This window comes from Grammomys surdaster, unplaced genomic scaffold (assembly GCF_004785775.1).
Source record: "Grammomys surdaster isolate TR1022 unplaced genomic scaffold, NIH_TR_1.0 187, whole genome shotgun sequence".
NCBI classification, from domain to species: domain Eukaryota; kingdom Metazoa; phylum Chordata; class Mammalia; order Rodentia; family Muridae; genus Grammomys; species Grammomys surdaster.
Window position 1 is genome coordinate 3,791,177 of NW_021604632.1, and position 23,965 is coordinate 3,815,141.

Below are 23,965 nucleotides of genomic sequence, written 5' to 3' on the forward strand. Positions count from 1 at the left end.
GTGTGCCAACGCCTTTATCTTAACTTTATGTGTATGGGTGTTTTGCCTGAGTGTATGTCTATGGACCATGTGTATGCAGTGCCCACAGAGATTGTAGGATCCCCTATGACTGGAGTTACAGTTGGATGTGAGCTGCCATGTGGGTGCTGAAAGTCAAACCTAGACCCTCTGGAAAACCAGCCGTTCTCTCCAGCTTATTTACATGTTATACTCTATTTATTTATTATTTGTGTATATATGCAGATGAACACCATGACAAACATGTAGAGGTCAGAGGACAGCCTTTCCAGAATTAAGATATATAATTGGTGGGGGGCCGGAGAGATGACTCAATGGTTAAGAACACTGATTGTTCTTGCAGAGGCCCTGGAGAAATGAGTATTGACAGAGAGAAAATCTGTCTTCCATGTTAAGATATTGGTGTTAGTATTCACCCAGGTGATCAACTAGTGCTAACTTTGAGGAAGACAATATCAGTTTTTATACCTAACAAAGTACAACAGAAGGAGCCATGTAGTAAATTACCCTCTAACCTTTGAATAACTAGGGAATTTGTTTCCTGCTTTCTATCTTTCCTGCTATGGGACATAGTGAAAGCACTAACTTTTAAGGCAAAAGTACCTGCTTCTAGGATTGTGGCCTTGTTATATGAATGGTGGGACTTCAGTAGGAACCACATTGGAGTTTTTGCATCGAAACAAAGTCTCCTGTATCTCCGGATGGCCTCTAGCTCACAGTGTAGCTAAAGATGACCTTGGACTTCTGATCCTCCTGCCTTCACCTGAAGTACTGCTAGTATTACAGATGTGGGCCACCGTGCCTGGTTTAATGAAGTGCTGGAGATGAACTCAGGGACTCCTGCATGGTAGGCTAGCCTTCTACTAACTAAGCTATATCAACCATCTTTATGTTGTGAGTTAATAGGTGACCTATGGGGAGATGTCAACATCTATGCATATCGGATTTTGTACAATTGACACCGACTTTGGTGAGTGGAAATATTGTTACTGTTGCTTTCTTGAAGAGACCCGCAGGCACTGCATAAAATGCTTCTACTGTCTAACACTGGAACCTCCTCCCGCTAGCTCCACCCCCTGCTAAAGGCCTGCGTGCCTGCTATTGGTTCTTCTGCCCATCGTCGGTTGCCGTGGAGACTCAGCGCTGCGGCCCTGGGCTCATGGCGCTGTACCATCTCTTCTCTCACCCGGTCGAGCGCGCCTACCGCGCGGGGCTCTGCTCCAAGGCCGCGCTCTTCCTGCTGTTGACCACCGCGCTCACCTACATCCCGCCTCTGCTGGTGGCCTTCCGGAGCCACGGTGAGCCTGCCCGGGCCTGGAGGGCCTTACGGCTCGGGGCGGCCGGCGGGCCCAGGCCGCCAATCCTGACCTGGGCTCCCCCAACCCGCCTTGTCTCCCGCAGGGTTTTGGCTGAAGCGGAGCAGCTACGAGGAGCAGCCGAACGTGCGCTTCCAGCACCAAGTGCTGCTCGTGGCTCTACTGGGACCTGAGCCCGGAGCCTTCCTCGCCTGGAGCACGTTCCCCACCTTCAACCGGCTGCAAGGGGTTCACCTGCGCGTCCCGCTCGTGTCGGTGCGTGGTTCCCGCCGGGACCCTGGGGGGACAAGATGGGGTGAGATCCCAGTTTGGGTCATTTGACGGCGCGTGGGGGCAGAGTCTCTTGTATATTAGGCTGGCTTTAAACTATATAGCCAAAGTCGGCCTTCAACGTCTCATCCTCCGGTCTCCACCTTCCCAGTGCCAGGAATTTCTGTTATGCAACGCCGTGCTGGGGTTTGTGGGGTGCTGGGAATCCAACCCAGGGCTTTGTACTTGCATGCGAGCATTATACCACTGAGCCACATTCTCAGTCCCACAGCGTGGATCTTAAGGAGACACCCGGGGTTGGAAACAAAGTCTCTTTGGCCTGCGCATGCTTAACTTTCTAGATAGTTTTACTCAGCTTCTCCAGGTGTCCCCAAAAAGTCAACCAGGCAGGCGGTGTGTTTGTCTGATAAACTGCCTGCCTCTGGTGCTGGTCACTTCTGAATGAAAAGGTGGCTGTGAAAACCCTCTTAACGGCTTGAAGGTCTGTACACCCCAGGCTGTGGCTGAGTTTGAACATCACCACACTGTAAAGACAAAAAGTGCCCGCGTTTATATGCAGACTAGACGCGGGTTAGGGCGGGGCAAGCGCTGATTGGTTGAATTCTCAGCTCCTGCTCTGGCCAAGCCACGCCTGTCTAGGGTAGGTTCCTAACTCGGTTCCACACAGCAGCTGTCCTATGAAACCGAAACATTTCACGGTCTGCAGTTTAGTGTTTACTTTCGCATAAATCAAATGCTTCCTTACAGTCATCCCTTTCCGTTCATATTCTGAAAATACTTTCCTTTAGACGTATGGAACATCAGGCTTTCCTACTTTCAAATATGGATATTTTTGGACAGGTCTGATTATTAGCCTAGAAGGCAAACTCGTGTAGCGGGGTGTGCGGTGGTGGCTGGTGGGAGCGGGAGGGACGCTCAGGCACCAGCTTTCCCCCTCGGGAACATCAGTAGAGAATACTCAAAAAAAAAAAAAAAAAAGGTGGAGACTCAGCAAATGTTATTTAAACATCTGGGAAGCATTTGTTGTTTTTCAGAGCAGGGTTTCTCTGTGTAGCCCTGGCTGTCCAGGAACTTGCTCTGTAGACCAGGCTAGCCTTAACCTCAGAGATTCGCCTGCCTCTCCCTCCCCAGTGCTGAGATTAAAGGCATGTACCAACACCACCCAGCCTGAGAGGCACTTTTTAAAAAAAAAAAAAAAAAATTTTAAGATTTATTTAAGCCGAGCGGTGATGGCGCACGCCTTTAGTCCCAGCACTTGGGAGGCAGAGGCAGGCAGATTTCTGAGTTCGAGAGTTCGAGGCTAGCCTCGTCTACATACAGAGTGAGTTCCAGGACAGCCAGGGCTATAGAGAGAGAGAGAAAAAAAAAGATTTATTTATTTTTTAATTTATGACTACATTGCAGCTGACTTCAGATACACCAGAAGAGTGCGCTGGATCCCATTACAGATGGTTGTAAGCCACATGCGGTTGCTGGGAATTGAACTCAGGACCTCTGGAAGAGCAGTTAGTGCTCTTAACCACTGAGCCATCTCCCCAACCCCTGGGGAGCAGTTTCTAACACACTCATTAGGTAACTAAGGCAAAAGGTTTTGCTTTGGAAGGTTTTGTTTTTTTGCTTTTGTTTTGTAATATCATTGAAGTCTTTTATTCTTCAAATGATCAAGGCTATTCCCCCATGCCACCAACACATACCCCTTTAGTTTTTTAAGAGGGTGTGGCATGTGGTCCAGGATGGCTTGGAACTGATTTGGTAGCCTAGGATGGATGACCTTAAAGACCTCGTTTCTGGTCTTTCAGCCTGTGCCTGTGAAGCACTAAGATGGCAGCTGTGGGCCACCATGCCTGCTTTTACTATTTATTTACTTACCATGATGCTTTTTTTAAATGTTATTTTCTGCGGGTGGGTACTCTGCCTGCATGCATATACATGTGCACCATGTGCATGCCTAGTGCCATGGATCCCCTGTAATTTTGCTACTGCTATGAATTGTAACTATCTGATATGCAGGATATCTGATAGTCAACCCCTGTGAAGGTATCCTTCAGCCTCCCCTAACCCCCAGCGAGCTAGAGATCCACAGGTTGAGAAACTCCACTGTAATTCTTCTAGAGAAATCGGGTGAGAGGCCAGGGTAGAGGCAAGCCTCCCCTTCCCTGTGTACCCACTGGACTTTTTTTTTTGGTTTTGGTTTTGTTTGTTTTTCGAGACAGGGTTTCTCTGTGTAGCCCTGGCTGTCCTGGAACTCACTCTGTAGACCAGGCTGGCCTCAAACTCAGAAATCTGCCTGCCTCTGCCTCCCAAGTGCTGGGATTAAAGGCGTGCGCCACCACTGCCCGGCCCCACTGGACTTCTTTTTTTTTTTGGGGGGGGGGGTGTTTCCTGACTGGAGTCAGAAAACCTGCTAGACAAATTCTAAAAGAGCTGTAACACTTCCCACTGGACTTCTTAATGTCTACACTCATATGTTTTCTTTCCAAAGGTAAAAACAAAGTTTTTCAGGCTATAAGAGAATCTCACTAGAGAGCACTTGCATACTATCTGTGAGGCTCTGGATTCAATCCAAACATTTTTTTTTTCAACTTTAAAAAAAATTTGTTTTAGTTTTTCTTTTAAAAAAATTTTTTTTTTTTTTTTTTTTTTTTTTTTTGATTGGCTGCTTGGTTGCTGCTTGGTTTTGAGACAGAGTTTCTCTCCATAGTCCAAACTCCAACTCACTAAGCCTAGGCTGGCTTCAGACTGAGCATCCTCTTGCCACCACCTACCAAGCACTGGGTTGGCTGGCAAGTGCCACCACGCCTGGCAAACGTAGTGTGTTTATGTGTAGATTTTTGGCGGAAGGTTTAGTCTTTACATTTTTTTTCCCTTTACATTTCCATTGTTCCCACATATACCTTGTTTGTTTGTTTGTTTTTTGAGACAGGGTTTCTCTGTGTAGTTCTGGCTGGAACTCACGCTGTAGACCAGGCTGGCCTCAAACTCAGAAATCCACCTGCCTCTGCCTCCCAAGTGCTGGGATTAAAGGCATGTGCCACCACCGCCCGGCCCCACATATACTTCTGGACATTAGAGTCTAAGAAGTAACAGAAAGCTGAGGTAGTCACCAAAGCAAGAACAAACATTAGGCTTCCTCCTTCCCTTCAAATTTACTCATTCGCTACCACTGCTTGGTAGCTTAGCAGGCTGCAATCAGCTGCTTATCTCTGGAACCAGAAGCCACTCCCTTGAGAACTCTGCTCATCATCTTCCTCTGCTTCTGGTAGGTGGCTCCCTTCTCAAGTTTAAGAAGCCAAAAACAAATTCTCTTTAATCCAAGATGACTGTGTTGTGTTTCCTTTCATTTTGTTTCCAACAGTGGGGCTCTACCCCCAGGCCTTGAACGTGCTAAGCAAGCACTCTGCCTCTGAGTGACAGCCTGGATAATTGTGCACAGCTTGGAAAACAGGGGCCCTAGCTAGGGATGTTGTTCAGGACTGTGTATGTGTTCTGTGTGTATACGTGTGTGTATAGGAGTGTGTATGTACATACACACATTCGCCAGCACACACATATACATATATACGCACACAGAGCACACACACACACTCCAAACTTGGTGGGCTAAAGTATGATCATCATATATTTAAGGCTAGCCTGGGCTACACAGTGAGTTACAGTTCTGGTAGGGCTAAAGTGAGACCCTGCCTTAAAAGAAGTAAAAGATAACCCCTTTTCCTAAATGTCTCCTTTAGAACAATTTTCAAAAATTAATTTATTATTTTTTGTTTATATGAGTGTTTAGCTTTAGTATATATATATATATATATATATATATATATACACACACACACATATATATACATATATACACACACATATATACATACATATATACACATATATACATATATGTATATGTACATATACATATACGGCAGTGTACCATGTGAATGCACTGCCCATGGACGCTAAAAGAAGATATGAGATCCCTGGAACTGGAGTTTTAGATGGTTGTAGGCTCTCATGTGTGTGCTGGGAATCAAATCTTAGTCCCCTGGAAAGAGCAGCTAGTGTTAATCAAGGGTACTGGAGGGACAGCCTCAGTGGTTATGTTTCTTTACTTCCCAGTACCTACCCTAAGCAGTTAACAGCCACCTGTAATTCCCGTCTCAGGGAATCTCATGCACTCTTTTGGCCTCAGTAGGAACTAACACACATGTGTGAACACATATACAAATTCACATACACATATACATAAAGAAAAATTAAGCCGGACAGTGGTGGCGCACGCCTTTAATCCCAGCACTTGGGAGGCAGAGGCAGGCGGATTTCTGAGTTCTAGGCCAGCCTGGTCTACAGAGTGAGTTCCAGGACAGCTAGGGCTACACAGAGAAACCCTGTCTCAAAAAACCAAAAAAAAAAAGAAAAGAAAAAAAACATTTTTTAATGAATTGATGACTCAATAGCACACAAAGAAATTAGAAGGCACTGTATAAAAAATTTTTAAAGAAGAAAAATCTAGAATGTATCAATAAGCAAAACAAAACAAAATCCAAAGAAACCATAAATATAAAAATGCAGGTAAATAGATAAAATGGTAAAGTCACTTTGAAAAATAGTTAAATAATTTAGCAAGTCTGTAAAAGTTAAACTTTTGAAGTACCATATAACCTAGCAGTAGATAACTAAAATCTATCTTACATGTATATATATATCTGCATTCATGTACGTGGTGTATAGTATATGCACATAGAGGTGTGAACGTGCACAGTGACCAGAGGAAGATTCTGGGTATCCTGCTGTATCACACCCCTGAGACAGGGTTTCTTTCTGAACCTTGGTAAAGGCCAGTGGTCAGGAAGCCCTGAGATCCTCCAATCTTCACTCCTATAGATGTGGGTTTCCAGGCACACGCAGCTCTTAACATGGATGCTGGGATTCATACTCAGATCCTCATGCTTTCACAGCCACTGGGTGGGGGGGATACACACATACACACGCACATACTCACACACGCGCGCGTATTCTTGCTCTCTGTGTATTGATATCTTGGTTTGTTGAACTTACAGTCCTTCTGTCCCAGCTTCATTAACAGGCATGCACCACTGTGCCTAGCTGGACATGTTCACATGGTATATATTTTAATATTATCATCATCAGCATTATTTTTTTAAAAGCTATCCCACTCCACTAAGACCATCTTTTTTTTTAAAAAAAATATTTATTTTTATTTATATGAATACATTCTTCAGACACATACCAGAAGAGGGCATCAGATCCCATTATAGATGGTTGTGAGCCACCATATGGTTGCTGGGAATTGAACTCAAGACCTCTGGAAGAGCAGTCAGTGCTCTTAACCACTGAGCCATCTCTCCAGCCCCCAGCATTATTATTTTTAGACAGTCTTATATAGCCCAGACTGCCTTCAACTTCTTTTTTTTTTTTTAAAAGATTTATTTATTTTATGTGTGTGAGCACACTGTAGCTGTCTTCAGACACATCAGAAGGGGGCATTGGATCCCATTACAGATGGTTGTGAGCCACCATGTGGTTGTGGGGAATTGAACTCAGGACCTCTGGAAGAGCAGTCAGAGCTCTTAACCACGGAGCCATCTCTCCAGCCGTGCCTTGAGCTTCTGATGCTCTTCCTTTACCTCCTGTGTGCTGGGATTCAAAGCAGTCACCACCACACTTGGTTTGTATGGTGCTAAGGATGGAACCCGGGCCTTCATGCATGCTTGGCAAATACTCTAGCAACTAAACAAAATCTCCAGCCCACCGTTTATCATTTTTCCAAGAGTAGGTTTTATGGTATGTGAATTGTGTCTCCAATACTCATAAAAGCAGCCAGGCAATAGCCTAGTGTGTGATACAAGCAATGGTAGTAAAAATTCCTGTTGACTTACTATGCCTTATCTAAGTTCCCCTATGTACTTGTACACAGAATAAGTACTCTATTGTCAGGTAGCATATTTAAAGTCATTTCTACAGTATTTGGCCGGTGACAAACAGTAAATATTAGCTACTAATTTTGAAGACAATATATAACTTCGTTTATTCTCACAGTAACCCTGTGAGGTGAATTGAGAAAACATTGTCCACCATTTTACATACAAAGACATAGACTCCCAGAAGGACTCATTTGCTCTGGGTTTTGTGTGAACAGTGTCCAGCTGGGCATAGTGGTACACGGCTGTACCATCTGCTATTCACAGAGCTGAGACAGGAGGATCACAAGCGCAACAAGTAAGCCTAGATATTAATACATAGCAAGACACAATTAAAAAAATGCATATTTTATTTTATATGCTTAATCATATTCTGTGAAATATTTTTATTTTAGCTCTGAATATATAGACCCAGGCTGGCTTCACCATGTCTAGGAAACTAACCAAGGAGTCAAGGAAGCCATAATTTTTAGGTCAAAGTTTGACTAACATTGGGTGGTGGCTTTGAAGTTGCTAGTTTGGGGAAATGCTTCAAAGTCACAGACAGCCTCTCTTCTGCTCTGGTCAGTTCACCTATAATGGTGTGTCCAAGATCCCCATTTTTTTTAATGTGTTAAAGTCTAGTTTTTGTTTTTTATAAGTGGCCTTCTCAGTGACATGGGTCAGTTAAGGATACAGGGCTGGAGATTACAGGAGGATGTCACAGTCTGAGGCCATGTGGCCAAGCACCCATTCTTTTCCCATCTCTAACTCTGGGGTGTGTCTTGCTGTCCTTGGGACCTGACAGTCACTGGTGTCCAGGAGGGCTGCCTGCTTTGGTTCTCATTACCCATCTGTGTGTAGACGTCCAAAGTGCCAAGGTAGCAGGATGTGGTTCCATGTCCAGAAGTTCGAGGCCACCCAAGCATCGTCTGAAACCAATAGCAAAGGGCTGGTTGACAAAGGTTTGTAAACCCCAGCACCTAGGATGCAGAGGCAGCACTCTGGAGAAGAGGGCATCTGATGATCTGGAGCTGGAGTTACCGATGGGTGTGAGCCACCCAGTGGGTGCTGGGAACTGAGCGTCTGCAAGAGCACCTACTGCTCTTAACCATGGAGCCATCATCCTAACTCCAACTAAATAAAAAAGGAACAGAAAGATAATACCCAGTAATGACAAAACTACAGTGAGATGGCCAACGGTATAAACTTGAATATTCACATTGAAAATTACGGAGAAAAAAATGCAAGGGATAAAACAGGAACCAAACAAAACCCCAACAAGCCATGAGACACTTTAGATGCCCCGGAAAATGGTTGTAAGTCATGACATTCTGGGAACAGTGGGACTCCCTAGGTCAGCAGCCACCCTGGCTGGGAGGGTAGCTTAGTGGTATAGCCCCAGCCTAGCATACACAAGGCCCCAGGTTCACTAATCCAAAATTTAACAGCAGCTCTTGCTGGCTATCAGTCACTATCTCAGTTCCAACTCCAGGCTCCCAGTGATCTTGAGATACTGAGTTCTGTCCCCAGTGATCTTGAGATACTGAGCTCTGTCCCCCTTTGCTCTTTGCTCCCTGTTCTCTTCTGCTAACAAGAAGCATACTGAGCCTTGCCTGAGGACTGGTTGCTCTCTGCTAGGATGAAAAACCACTACTGGTGTGACCCAGATAAGGACAGCAAGCAAGCAAGTCAGGTTTTTCCTTCAGCCCTCCAGGTCCCCTCTATATGACTTTCCTCCAAGCTCTGAGGTGTGGAGGCACAAGGACGAGCACTCAGGAGATAAGCACTTGGGAAATTTAGCACTAGGAGAACCAGGAATGTTAACTATGCAGTATTGTCTCTTCAACAGGGCAGGTATATACCTGGTTTCCCCTGGGAAAGCTGGGAATGGATGTATTTAGTAGCCTGGTGATCTCTGCTATCTGAAGGACCAGGCCACACCTGAATTCCCCAGACTATTAAATTTATCCCAGACTCTTCCTCCCTAGACCCTTAAGCATTGCTTCTCAGTCAGCAGACCCTATCTTTATGGAAGAGGCCCTTTGTACCTTGTAAAGAGTTTCAATATAAACTTAAGCTTTGTTTATGCACAGGATTGAGTTCTTTATCAGGAATCCTTTTTTCTAAATTCTGCTGTGCTTAAAAAAAGGCTAAAATAAACTGCCCCACGTCAGACTCTAGAAGTTTGAACCCACACTGGCCACCGAGTCGTATTGAACTGGATTTCCTTCTTGCCTAGAGCGGATACTCTGCTGGCCCTGGTGTCACAGAGACCCTACACTGAGGTGGCGACACCAGCTGTGTCCTGAGGTTCTTTCCCCAGCTGCCTGCACCCTCTCTCTCAAGCTTCTAGGATCTAATGATCCCAAGCTCTCCCCAAGCTCAGATGCAGGCGTTATCCCCCTTTGCCCTGTTTACTCCTCTCCATCCTGTGCTACTATTATTCCCTATGTTAAAATAAGCATTGTAGTCTCTTTTCTCAGTGAAACCAGATCGATATCAGTGGACTAAGGTACATCTTCTAGCCAACATTAGTATTGATCCCTCCTGTCAGTGATTAGCCTGCAGCAACAAGAAAACTTTGAAATTAGCGGTCACAGGCACCGTTACAGGCAGGCGCATTTGTGTGCATGAATGCGCATATGTGGGGCTGAGGATTGGAGCCAGTACCTAACATGCTGGGCATATGAGCAAGCATCCTCGGTGAGCATATCCCGTTATTCTCACATGCGTGACTCAGAAGGAGAACTGACAGCCATTGGTCCTTGTCAGAACCTAGTTCAGTTATTGGGGTCCATACCACCTCTTGCCCTCAGTTTAACAATACATATACAGACCATGATGTTTCCTTTCCTGGGATATGTGGCAATAATTTATGAGACCATACATAGACATAAAAATTGTTACATGCCTGCCTGTAACCTGAGCATTTGGGAGACTGAGACAGGAAGATCAGGAGTTCAAGGCCAACTTTGTCTACATAGCAAGACCTCTGACTAAAGAGATAATTGGGCCAGTTAAAGCAATTAGGAACACTTCTTGCTGTGGGGTTTTAGTTTCCAGCACCCACATGTGGCTACGCACAACCATCTGTAACTCCAGTTCCAGGGAATTTAACACCCTTTTCTGGCCTCTATGAAATTTTTGTGGTTTTTTTTTTCTTTTCTTTCTTTTTTGTTTCTGTTTTTTTTTTTAATTTTAGATATTTTAGTTTTATTTATTATATGTGTATGAGTGATTTTATTTTTTTTTTTGTTTGTTTGTTTGTTTGTTTTTCGAGACAGGGTTTCTCTGTGTAGCCCTGGCTGTCCTGGAACTTACTCTGTAGACCAGGCTGGTCTTGAATTCAGAAATCCACCTGCCTCTGCCTCCCAAGTGCTGGGATTAAAGGCATGCGCCACCACTGCCCGGCATGAGTGCTTTTAAAAAATCACAAAAATGAGCTAGTTAGCTGGCTCAGCAGACAAAGTTGCTTACCACCAAGCCTGACAACTGTGCCTCATCCCCAGAATCCTGTGGTAGGAGAGGACTGTCTCCTGTCCTCTGACCTCTACTCGTGTGACACATACACACACACACACACACACACACAAAATAAATAAATGTAATTTTTAAGTTCCAAAATACAAATATTTTCATACAAATGAAGTGGTGTGACTTTTGAATTTTCTTAGCCAGACACCAGTTAGATTTCAGGAACTGAGCTAGAATTAGTGTTGAGGTATTAGGTCTCTGAATGCCTCCCTTTTTTTTTTTTTTTTTTAGACACACTGTATTTGGTTTATGTGTGGGGGTGTTTTGCCTGCATGTATGTCCATGCACCATATGTGTACAGTGTACCCAGAAGCCATGATGGACCTCTGGGGCTGGAATTACAGGTGATTATGAGCCTTCGTGTGGTTGCTGGAAATTGAACTCAGATCCTCTGGAAGAGCAACCTGTGTGTTATCAGCTGAGCTATCTGTCCAGCCTCCCACCCACCACCCAACCCCACCCACAAACTCTAGGGACTACTATCATTCTTGTTTGTTTAGTTGCAGTTAGGGTTTGAACATGGTACATCCTCCTTAGGCTCACGTGTGAACATTTGGTCGCCAGTTGGTGGCGCTGTTTGGAAAGGTTATGGAACTTTTTTTTTTTTTAATGTTTTCTCAGTGTAGTCCTGACTGTCCTGGAACTCACTCTGTAGACCAGGCTGGTCTCGAACTCAGAAATCCGCCTGCCTCTGCCTCCCAAGTGCTGGGATTAAAGATGTGGGCCACCACTGCCGGGCTTGGTTATGGAACTTTTAAAGAAGAAGCCTTGCTGGAGGAAGTTTGTCACTGGAAGCTAGCTTTGACTCATGTGTATGCAAGGAGCCTTCTTCCTTCTCCCCTTCCCCCTCTCCCTCAGCCTTCTCACTGTCCAGGTGCCCTGCTGTCACCCACACTTGGCACACAGACCCTTGCTTTGCCTGGATCACCCTCGACATATTCCCCGCTTATACTGTCAGGGTGCCAGCAAGTTAGATCATCCCAAACACTTCCCATAAAAGTCTCCGTTAATTTCCACCCTCCATTTTAGTCTGCTTCAGTTTTCTCTGGACCACTTGACAGTTCCCTGGTGCTGTCGTGTATTTATTAGTCACTCTTCCCAGCAGAACACTACCTTTGTACATAATTATGTTTCCTGCCCCCATCTTTGGTTTTGATTTTGTTTTGTTTTGTTTTAGGGGGCAGGGGGAAGGGTGTGTGTTTCTTTGAGGTTATTTATTTATGTATGTATTTATTTCGTTTAAGGATTTGTGGAAACATTTTTGTTTTTATGAATTTCTTGGAGATAAAGTCTTACTATGTAGCCCTCACTTGCCCGGAACTCACTGTGTAGACCAGGCTGACCCCAAACTCTGCCCAAATAATATATATGTTATTATTTGGCCCTGGTGTTATTATTGCTGTTTTATTGATTTAAGATTGATTTCTAGTATTTTGATTTATGTGTGTTGTATATATTTCTATGTGCATATACACCCATGTGGATAAGTGTACATGTAAGTTCCTGTGGGGACCAGAGGGCATTGGGATTCCCTGGACCTAGAGTTTCAGGCGGTTGTGAGGCACCCAATGTGAGTACCGAGAACCAAGCTCTGGTCCTCTGGAAGAGCAGCCACTGTGCTCTTAACTGATGAACTAGCTCTCGACCTCCAGTGAGACCAAAACAAGTATGATATACCTACCTTTCCGGTGAAGGTTACCATTTGCAGTCAAGACCGTTAAGAAGAATTTCTGTGCAGGTTAAAGTTTCTGTTTGTAGTTAAAGAGTGTTTCTGACACTGTATAGCAGCCAGTTCCCTTGCCTCTGTGACACTTTATCTCTCGCATAACAGGAACCTCAAGAGGCTAAAAGGGGCTGCTCTCCAAAATCCCAGCTTAGGGAGAGGCAGTTGGACTGGCCAGTCATGGGTACACCCCAAAATACAGATTGCTTTAGTTAAACAATTGTGGCCTTGTTTTTCTTCTCAAAATCCTAAGGTAACATTATTAGTTTTTTGAGATGGTGTAGTATAGCCCAGGCTGGCCTTAAACTTGGTATGTAGCTGAGGATGACCTTAAACTCCTGATCCTTCTGTCTCCTCCTTCCATGTCCAGCTCTTATTTTTATTTCTTTATTTTTTGAGACAGGGTTTCACTCTGTAGTCTGGGCAGGCCATGTAGCCTAGGCTGGCCCCAATTTTGTAATGATCCTCTGCCTCAGCCTCCTAAATGTTGAGATTTTGGTGTGTCCCACCATACTTGGCTACTGTTTGCTTGCTTTTTGTTTGTTTGTTTGTTTGTTTGTTTGTTTGTTTTTTCAAGACAGGGTTTCTCTGTGTAACCCTGGCTGTCCTGGAACTCACTCTGTAGACCAGGCTGGCCTCAAACTCAGAAATGCGCCTGCCTCTGCCTCCCAAGAGCTGGGATTAAAGACGTGCGCTACCACTGCCCGGCTAAAATACTGAATCTTAAATCCTGACTTCTCGTGTCTAGATTTTTCTCATGTATACGGGATAGCACTTGACCTTTCTGAGACTTGCCACATATTGTAAAGATCGAGTGAAATGACTTCCTCTCTCTGTCACATCCCATTGGAGTGAGTCAGCATCCTCCTGGCAATCCTTTCCTGGCCTCTCTCCTCATGGTCTTTATCTTCCTGTCCAGCCCAAAAGTCCAGAAGGTAGTTGTGGTAGTCTGAATAGAAATGTTATATCTACAGGCCTTTAGGAAGTAGCACTGTTAGGAGGTGTGGCCTTACTGGAGTGGGTGTGGCCTTACTGGAGTGGGTGTGGCCTTCTTGGAGGAAGTGTGTCATGGTGCGGGTGGGCTTTGAGATCTCAGCAGCTCAAGCCAGACCCAGAGTTTCTTTTTTTGCTGCCTGCGGATCTGGACGTAGAACCCTCAACTACCTCTCCAGCACCAGGCCTGATTGCATGCTGCCATGCTTCCCACCAAAACGATAATGGACTGAACCACTGAACAGCAGAGGTCACATGGTACCTCTTCACAAGAGAGCTGACAGCAGTCTTACTTACAGCAACAGAAGCTAACTCAGAGAGGCCAGGCGACCACTTTCCCATCCCATTCATACTAATACATAAGTGGCTCTGTGACTCTGTCAGTCCCCCTGGTAACAGAGTTCCCTCCTCCCCCAGAAAGCTGATGAACAAGGACGAGGAGAGAAGTAGCTGTGGAGGAAGGGCGGTAGATGATAACAAGCCCGAGCCTGAGACAAGGACATTACTATCTCGAAGGAAAGAAACCACTTGAAGGCTCTAAAAGCACCTATCTTGACTTCAGCCTTCCTCATCTGAGAAACAGAAACTCGTGGTTGCCGAGTTATATATATGGGTGGGCAAAGCGAATGAGCTGGGGTGGAATGCTTCCGGGACGAGCTTAGCATGGAGGCCTTGGTGTGTGTCAAGAACGCCAGGCGGAGGGGTTACATTTCAGTTCTGTCCCTCCTGCTGGCCACTGTCAGGTCACTATGACACAGCTGGGACTGCAGGGACCACCTTGTGACCGACTTTTAACTGCCCACATATCATTTATGGGCTGTGACTTTTCTTATCCCCTCCTCTGATTTTTGTCAAATACTTGTGGTCTTGGTATCTTATTGATCTTACTTAGCTTGCTTTTTGTGTTTTATTGATTGATGCTAAAAGATACGTACGATTTAAAGCTTCAATGTGAGTAATGAGGCTGATAGCGCAACCTTAAGTATCTGAAGCCAAGGCACTTGGGGTTTAGGATGTACAAGCAGAGGCTACGCATACGGCTCAGTGGTTAAGAGCACTGGCTGCGCCGGGCAGTGGTGGCGCACGCCTTTAATCCCAGCACTTGGGAGACAGAGGCAGGTGGATTTCTGACTTCGAGGCCAGCCTGGTCTACAGAGTGAGTTCCAGGACAGCCAGGGCTACACGGAGAAACCCTGTCTCGAAAAACAAACAAACAAACAAACAAACAAAACCAAAAAAAAAAAAGCACTGGCTGCGCCTGAAAAGGACCTGAGTACGGTTCCCAGCACCCACCTGACAGCTTACAGCCATCTGTAACAATACTTTCAGGGCCTCTTCCAGAAGTGCCCTTCTGCCCTCTGTGTGTATCAGGGGTGCACTTAGTGCACAGACATATGTGCATGCAAACATTGATACACATAAAAATAAATCTTTTGGGGCTGGAGAAATGGCTCAGTGGTTAAGAGCACTGACTGCTTGCTCTTCCAGAGGTCCTGAGTTCAATTCCCAGCAACCACATGGTGGCTCACAACTATCTGTAATGGGATCCGATGCCCTCTTCTGGTGTGTCTGGAGACAGCTATCTACAGTATACTCATATACATAAAATAAATAAATCTTTAAAAAAAATAAATCTTTTTTTAATTTAATTAAATTTTATTTATTTTTTGTTTTGTTTTTTCGAGACAGGGTTTCTCTGTATAGCCCTGGCTGTCCTAGAACTCACTCTGTAGACCAGGCTGGTCTCAAACATAAAAATAAATCTTCACAAAATGTATAAATAGAGCTTGGTGGATGCGTATAGCATTTGCTTGGTAAATGCATGATTATTAGAATTAGATTTTGGCTTTTTCATTTTTTAAGGATTCACTTATTTTATGTATGAGTGCCCCATCTGCGTGTACACCTGCACGCCAGAAGAGGGCATCAGATCCCATTACAGATGGTTGTGAGCCACCGTATGGTAGCTGAGAATCGAACTCTGGGACCTCTTAACGGCTGAGGCAACTCTCTAGCCCTGTTCTTTCCATTTGGACAAACTGACTGAGGGGTGGAGGGAACACAGTGGTCAGCGCTAGTCCAGTATGTAGGAGGCCCTAGCCAATCCCTAGCTCTCTAAAGGAAGAACAAAAGGAATGAGAGGTAGGGAGGGAGAGGAAAAAGAAACCCCTCTAGGGACTGGAGACAGGGCTCAATACCGCCCTTGCAGAGGACCCAAGTTAAGTCTCGAACCTTCATCAGGAAGCTCACAATCACCTATACCTTAAGCCCTAGGGCATCCAACAATGTCTTCTGGCTTTTTTTTTTAATTTATCTATTTAAATGAGTACACTGTAGCTGCCTTCACACACACCAGAGGAGGGCATCAGATCCCTTTACAGATGGTGGTGAGCCACCATGTGGTTGCTGGGAGTTGAACTCAGGACCTCTCGAAGAGCAGTCAGTGCTCTTAATCACTGAGCCATCTCTCCAGCCCTTTGTTTTTCTTTTTAAGACAGGGTTTCTCTGTGTAGCCCAGGCTGTCCTGGAACTTGCCCTATAGATTAGGCTGGCCTCTAAGTCAGATCTGCCTGTCTCTGCCTCCCAAATGCTGGGATTAAAGATGTGTGTGCCACCACTGACAAGCTATAGCAATTCTCTAAAAAAGTAAATCTCTTCCTTTGTAGTCCAGGGAAGAAGACAGGAACCAGGATGGGAAAATGGATGTGCTCTACTTTAAACTTGAACTTCCCCTGCAGTCCACAGAGCATGTGCTCGGTGTGCAGCTTATCCTGACCTTCTCCTACCAACTGCACGTGAGTCTGTCCTCTCTGAGCTGCAGCGCAGATGGCTCCCGTATGGAAGGTTATTAGAAACTTAATATAGATAAGTTGAATATTCAAAGTGGTAGGCCAGAGGGTTCTGGGCAGAAAGGTTCCCGAGTGGGCTAGCACACACATGCCAGGCCTGTCAACTTCAGCCGCTGACAGGTGACTTGTGAACCCCCAGGCTCCTCAGACCTGATGATGGCGTCTCTCTCTCTCCTAATGATTTCAGAGGATGTCTACATTTGAGATGCAGAGCATGGCGTTTCTACAGTCCTCCTTCGCTGTTCCCGGGTCACAGCTACACGTGAATGGCGACCTGAGGCTTCAACAGAAGCAGCTGCTGAGCTACCGTGGCCTGGATGTCAGATACAACGTAAGGATGCCCTTGTGGTCCAGCACCTTCATGCCTATGTTTATCACCGTCCTCAAAAGACAAGAATTTAAGCTTAGAAATAGCATTTGGTTCTTCTTACATGCATGAGTGTTCTCCCTGAATGGATGTTGTATACCACAGATGTGCAGTGCTGGACACAAGCCCAGGTCCTCAGAAGACAGTCAGTACTCTAAACCACTAAACCATCTCTCCAGCCCCATCATGAATTCTTTCTTAATGTAGGAAGAGAGTTGGAGGGTTGGCTCAGTGGCTGAGAGCACTGGCTGTTCTTCCAGAGGACCCGAGTCTGATTTCCATCACCCACGTGGCAGCTTACAACTGCTTGTAGTTCCACTTCCGGTGGATCCAACACCCTCTTCTTCTTTTTTTTTTTTTTTTTTTTTGGTTTTTCGAGACAGGGTTTTTCTGTGTAGCCCTGGCTGTCCTAGAGCTCACTCTGTAGACAAGGCTGGCCTCGAACTCAGAAATCCGCCTGCCTCTGCCTCCCAAGTGCTGGGATTAAAGGCGTGCGCCACCACCGCCTGGCCCAACACCCTCTTCTGACCTCCTCAGGCACTGAGCACACACAGTGCACAGAAACACGAGCAGACAAAACACACATACACATGAAAACAATAATTTTTTTTTTGTAGACGTAAAAAAGGCATACCATGCTTTATACTCTGAGAGAGAGGGTTCTTACTGAAGAAGTAAACTGTCTCTTGCTTTCAGGTACACACATTCCGAATGTATTCTGTGTTAGTTTTTGTTGTTTGTTTGTCTAGTTGGTTTATTGGTTTTGTTTCTTCAAGACGGGGTTTCTCTGTGTATCCCTGGCTGTACTGGAACTCGCCCTGTAGACCAGGCTGGCCTCAGACTCTCAGGGATCCACCTGCCCTGCTGGGATTAAAGGCGAGCACCATTACCAGGCCACTTTCTGTTAGTTTATTGCTTGCTGTGATCCAATACCTGACAGAACAACCCAAAGGAGGAGAGATCTATTTTGCTCACAGTTTCAAAGGTTTTAGGCTGTCCCAGTGTGGGGAAGGGGAGGGAAGAGCTTCACGCTGTGGCCTGCAGGAAGCAGAGTGAAGCAGGTTGGGACCGGAACGAGATGCAGCCCTGAGGGACAAGTCCTCATGCCAGGCTTCTTCCAGCCAGGTCTCACCTTCCACAGCTTCACCCCAGTCACTCCCAACCATCCAACGTCTGCCACATTGTGTACCCATCAGTGGGTCAAACCATCCATCAGCTCTGAGCTGAGCCCTCACTTCCTACACTTCTCTGGAGATGCCCTGTACCCAGAGGTGTGCTCTCCTAAATCTTCCGAGCGTTGCTCAAGCCAAGCAATATGACAGTCAATATTGACTGTCACATCTTCCAAATGATCTCATAAAATGCCTATGTAAATAGATTTTTTAAATTGCTAGTCACCAGTCATTGAACAGGTGACATATGCCAGCCCAGAGTGAAAAAGTTTACAGGTGGGTGTGGTGGCATGCCTGCCTTGGCAGCCCCTGCTTGGGAGACCGAGGCAGGAAGATGACTTGAAGCCAGGAAGTGAAGACTAGCCTGGGTAACTGAGCAACACCCCATGTCAAACAGAAGTGAGAAAGAGCCTTGCTCATCTGTCATGCTTCTCTGTCATCACGGTGTAAATGAATGACACCTCATCTCAAACAGAAATGAAAAGGAGGTTTATGAATGTGGGTTCCAGCCAGCTCAGTGGCTTCCTGAGACACCGGCTGGCTCAGCGCTCAGCATTGTTTGTTTGAAAGGCCTATGGCCACAGTGCATGCCAACAGGACCAGGGGTGGAGGGAACATACGGACAGCCATGTGGTTAGCATAGCCCGTTTTCCTAGAACAGGAATTGGAGACAAACTTGTTTTTACATAAAAACAATATAGACACATGGGGGGGCGGGGGCAGGGATCTCACCATCTCCAGCTCTGCGGCCTCCTGTCCTTTCCTCATGCCCTCGCTTTATCCAGCTGCACGGACAGCCCTTCTGCTATTCTTTAAACCCACAAAGCAGCTCCTGCCCCTCTCTCTCTCTTTCTCTCTCTCTCTGTGTGTGTGTGTGTGTGTGTGTGTGTAAGAGACAGAGACAGACAGACAGACAGATGAAACCTGTGGTAGGTAGACATTGGCCCTTATTTCTATCACTATAAAAGGTAAGATTGAGGGCTGGAGAGATGGCTCAAGCGCTTAGGAGCACTGACTGCTCTTCCAGAGGTCATGAGTTCAATTCCCAGCGACCACCTGGTGGCTCACAACCATCCGTAATGGGGTCCGATGCTGGTGCTGTCTTCTGGTGCGTCTGAAATAAGACATGAAATAAATAAATCCAGAAGGGAGTGCTTCCCCAGTGAGACTGTCTGGGAGAAAACTTAATTTTTTTAAAAAAAAAGGTAAATTTGAGAGCCAGATGATTTCAATTATTAGAGAGAGCTTACTCATTCTCAAAGAAAAGGCTGGTGAGATGTTCGGTTCCCAGCATCCACATCGGGTTGCTCACAAACACCTGTGACTCTAACTCCAGGGGCATCCGATGCCCCTGGCCTCCCTGGGTACGTGTGCTCACAGGTACATGTTTACCCCCCCCCCTGGCACACTCACATATACACATAACTGTGAACAACAAAAATAAAACTACATAGGAACGATTACTGCAACAGGGCTGGGTCACAAGAATAAGAGTTCCGTCTCTGGGCCAGGGTGGCCTCCAGGAGTGAGCCTGGGTGAGCTGCTGGGTGGGAAGAAGCAGAGCGCTCACCGCTCGTCCTTCCGCCCCGCCCCAGGTATCCGTGATCAATGGGACTAGTCCTTTTGCGCACGACTATGACCTCGCTCACATTGTTGCCGCCTACCAGGAAAGGAATGGTGAGTCGTGGACCCCCGCTCACAGACTGCCCAAGCTGAGGGGACCGTGAAGACAAACCACTGGGATCCTGTTCGTGATGAAAACCGCAAACCCAGTGGAGGCTCAGGGATGGGCATACCGGAACTTGTCCTCTGTCCACTGTCCTCAGAGCCACGTCATTTCCCACAAGCCACCTCTCCCACAGCCCAGCATATTAGCAGTCACGCGCCTTATTTATCCAGTCACAGGCTTGGCTGCTTTCCTCTCCTTAATGTGTATTTAAGCCTAATTGAGTTATCTCTCACAATACACCTACGAAAGAAGCCAGGGACAATTTGCTGTCCTCACTTGCCAGACAGCGATGGCTGATGTGTGTCAAGCAGTCCGCGTGTGTAGGCTGGTAGAAGAGAGGCACTGCAGATCTGACTGTGGGCAGTGTGTGTTCTCTAGAGTAGCATCCCCAGGCTTCAGTCAGCACACCAGGTTGGCTGGGTTGGCTGGTGGTGATAGCCATAGGCGGTTCACAAGGGGGGGGGGGGCTTGCAATTCCACTATTTCCTCTTAATTTTATGCAGTAAATACAATAGCAGCAATAGACTAGCAATATTCCTAAAACTAAATGTGACCGCCAATGGCCTGAAAATCAATTCTTTTCCTCTTTATTTCATTCGCTCTTTTTCCATGTATAGTTTCACACAACCTTCATTCTTTGGGGCTGGGAGCTAGAGCTTTTGCTTAGCATGTACAATACCCGAGATTCAGTCACCAGTACCGCATAAAGCACAGTAGCACACACTCATAGCCCCAGCCCTCAGGAGGTAGAGTCGAGAATATCAGAAATTCAAGCTCACCCTTAGCAATATAGCAAGTCAGAGGCCAGTGAGTTACATGAGACTCTGGGGGGTGGGGGGAGGGAGAGAGGGAGGGAGAGAACCAAAGAGCCAAAGAGATGGCTCGTGGGTGGGTAAGAGCGTTTTCCATTAAGCCAGATGACCCGAGTTCTATCCCTGGAACTCACATGGTGGAGGGAGAGAGCTGGCACACACCCCCAACTCCTCCCTCCACGCTTGCACAGGTGCATGCTCGTGCACACACACAAAGTAAATAAATGTATTTAAAGGGGCCAGCACTTGTAACACAGATCAGCAGTTAAGAGTGCTTGCTACAAGCCGGGCGGTGGTGGCGCACACCTTTAATCCCAACACTTGGGAGGCAGAGGCAGGCGGATTTCTGAGTTCGAGGCCAGCCTGGTCTACAGAGTGAGTTCCAGGACAGCCAGGACTACACAGAGAAACCCTGTCTCGAAAAACAAAAAAACAAAAAAAAAAAGAGTGCTTGCTACTCTTCCAGATCACTGGGCTTCCCGGCAGTTGTGTTAGGCTGTTCTTGATTGCCTATAACTAACTTCAAGGAATCCAATAGATCTGGCCTCTACAGAGACCCTCATACACAAATACACACACGCATACGCACACACACACACACATGCACATATATACACGCACGCACACACAAACAAGCACACATTTGGGATCTGTATTCAAAGACTACTCATAGCCCTTCACTTTGGATTAATGGTTAATGTTTGTGTTGCAGTTACCACCGTCCTCAGTGACCCCAACCCCATCTGGCTGGTGGGCAGGGCTGCTGAAGCTCCTTTTGTGATCAATGCTGTCATCCGCTATCCCGTGGAAGTCATTTCATATCCTTTCTCTTAGGCAGTCAGTGGTAGCTCATTCCCACTAAGAAAGGAGAGCTTCCTTAGCTACCTCAAGTAGGAACAGATGTGGGACTCACAAGATAGGAAATTGCTTCGGCTCTGTAGCCCCACACAAATGCCTGCTGTTCCCACAGCAAAGACAAATCAATTTCCTGTGCCTATTTCTTTCTAAACAATCCTTCTGGGTCAGAATTATCCATATTTATATCTTAATAATCTCTGGCCATCCATTTTATCTGAAGAGTATTTGAAATATTATTTCTATTTCCCATCTGACCTGAGCTTTGGGGTAACTGTCTCTTACATGCGGCTGTTGTCTCCTTAGCACTTTGCACTTACCAGCCAGGGTTCTGGGAGATGATAAAGTTTGCCTGGATCCAGTATGTCAGCATCCTGCTCATCTTCCTCTGGGTGTTTGAAAGAATTAAAATCTTCGTGTTTCAGAACCAAGTAGTGACCTCCATCCCTGTAGCCGTGTTCCAGGGAGAGATAAGAAAAGAGCACTTATCATAAGAAGATCCCATCAGGAGACCAAGGGACCATGGCTACCTCATTCCTGACTTCTGAGACCTGCCGTTTCACAACATTTCTGCAAAGAGCCCGCTGGACACTTTCAGGCCTGCATGTTTCACTTCAGAGACAAAGAATGGGTTTTCCAGTGTTGTACTGCACAAAGCCCACACCTTCAAAACACTGAGGGAGCTCACAAACACTAGTTTGTGGAAAGGTCTCAAGGTTACTGGAGGCTGTGATTTATGCTTTGTTTTGTTTCTGGTTTTGCTTTGCTTTGGCCTTGAATTTCAGGAGAAAATTGCAGAGTTCATACATCTTTGAAAGAGCCCCACCTCTGGTCAAACGAGAAGTTTACCTCTTTTGAACTGGGATGCCCTGTGCACTCCTCCCTTCTGTCATAAGCTAGCTATGCTTTTTAGCCTCCTCAGGGGCTCTCACAAGAAACATGCAAGCCCCTAGTACTCTCGACTCCTGGGTATCTACACAGTGCTCATTCAGAACTTGGATTTCCAGAACTGAAGCCTTTAACTGGAGACCGGAAGGGGGCAGGGCAGGACCTAAATACAAGAGTCTCAGAAACATGTGCGTGCTGGCGGGTAACTTAAGGGCAGGAGGACCAGACACCTGCCCTCAGGCTAATAGATGGGGGTCTGTCATCAGCTCAGCTGAACAGGCCTCTGTTCCTGCCCTGCTGTGGCTGGCTCTGTGCCCTGTTTCTTGCCCTCTGTCTGTGCCCCTGGGATGGCGGCTGGAGTCCGAAGTGCTGTTACATTCCGTCTGTCCCCCTACCCCCAGCACCAGCGAAGGATGTCGGGCTTCTAACAACAGGTTCTTTCTCCCTGGCCCTCACCCAACAGCCTGGCCACACCCCCTCCTCGATGGCCTTCCCCCTTTCTGAAAGGATGTGGGTGACAGAGGGGTGGTTGTTGGCATTGGCTTCCACTGCCTGACAACCACAGGGTTTATTTGGAGGCTGAGCTGAAGACTCAGTTGTTTGCAGTTCCCTTGATTAAGGAACAGGGTACTTACCAGAGGGGAGACTTAGGAGAAGGCATGAGGAGCAGAGAGTGAAGGGAGAGACTGAGCAGAGCGTCTAATCCAACCTGGCCATTAACAGAGTGAGAAGGAGACCAGATAGCCCTCTAGTCTATAGAAATATCTACAAAGATGTCTACTGTGCATAGAAAACTGTTATTTGGCCCCATTCCTGCCCTGAGCAATTGTTCTTAAATTCACCGTATCATTAGCCCTGGAAGGACATACCTCCTCCTACCGCCCATGCCTCATGTCGAACCCTAAACACTCCTCACTACATGCGCCCAGTTTACCTTGGAGACACCCCTCTGTCAGACTGAGGAAAGAACGAACTTTGAAAGCAAAGCTATTTTGAAGTATCCAAGGAGAAAAACTCTAGTACTAGTTTCTCTGACTTAACACGAACAGCTGATTATATGCCTGACTGGTTTGGTTTTTTTTTTTTTTTTTTTTCCTGGAGATTTACTTGGAAAATGGTCTCTGATTTCAATTTCAAAAAGATTATGAGAGGGCTCGGATGTGGCTCAGTTAAAAGAAGTCCACACTCAGAACCCTGGGGTCTATCTCCAGCTACACATAAATCTTTATGGTGGTTTCAAGCCTCTAACCCCAGCACATTGGGGGTGGAGGCAGGAGCAGAAATGCAGGATCATCCTTAAGTTAGAGCCCAGCCTGGGACACTTGAGACTCTATCTCAGTCAAATAAGGAAATGGGGTTGGGGGCACGATCAGAAATATATTGTATGGAAAAAAAAGATACCTAGATACAGAAAGATGACCAAAGATACAGGCTACTTTGCATTATATTAAACTATCCTGTGCAAAAAATTGTATAGAGAATGCAATGATGTTTTATAACTTTCTAATTAAAATGTTCCAAAAGAAA

At 46.1% G+C, this 23,965-nt stretch overlaps 1 protein-coding gene and 1 non-coding gene across 3 annotated transcripts; one reads left to right on the forward strand and one right to left on the reverse strand.

The window, feature by feature from the left end:
• Positions 1–1,136: 1,136 nt before the first annotated feature.
• On the forward strand, positions 1,137–23,965 carry Tmem231 (transmembrane protein 231). Of its 2 annotated transcripts, XM_028768667.1 has the most exons (7): positions 1,137–1,316; positions 1,420–1,589; positions 16,433–16,561; positions 16,803–16,946; positions 19,750–19,831; positions 21,408–21,513; positions 21,867–23,965. In XM_028768667.1, exons 1-7 carry the CDS (start codon positions 1,178–1,180, stop codon positions 22,042–22,044), a joined length of 948 nt encoding a protein of 315 aa, XP_028624500.1. In that variant the 5' UTR covers positions 1,137–1,177; the 3' UTR covers positions 22,045–23,965. The 2 variants fall into 2 exon arrangements, with proteins under 2 accessions (XP_028624500.1, XP_028624499.1); XM_028768666.1 differs by lacking the exon at positions 21,408–21,513 and having other exon boundaries at positions 1,154–1,316; positions 21,857–23,965.
• LOC114622314 lies at positions 3,976–4,039 on the reverse strand. The gene has a single exon (XR_003711573.1). It is a non-coding gene; the product is annotated as a U7 small nuclear RNA (small nuclear RNA).

What these genes read in the sequence shown, in the direction of transcription:
- Tmem231 (XM_028768667.1), top strand. Translation starts at nt 1,178, where the DNA reads ATGGCGCTGTACCATCTCTTCTCTCACCCGGTCGAGCGCGCCTACCGC. An exon ending in GGTGGCCTTCCGGAGCCACG is followed by an intron (nt 1,317 to 1,419) that starts GTGAGCCTGCCC and finishes TGTCTCCCGCAG; the next exon opens with GGTTTTGGCTGAAGCGGAGC. An exon ending in CCTTCTCCTACCAACTGCAC is followed by an intron (nt 16,562 to 16,802) that starts GTGAGTCTGTCC and finishes TAATGATTTCAG; the next exon opens with AGGATGTCTACATTTGAGAT.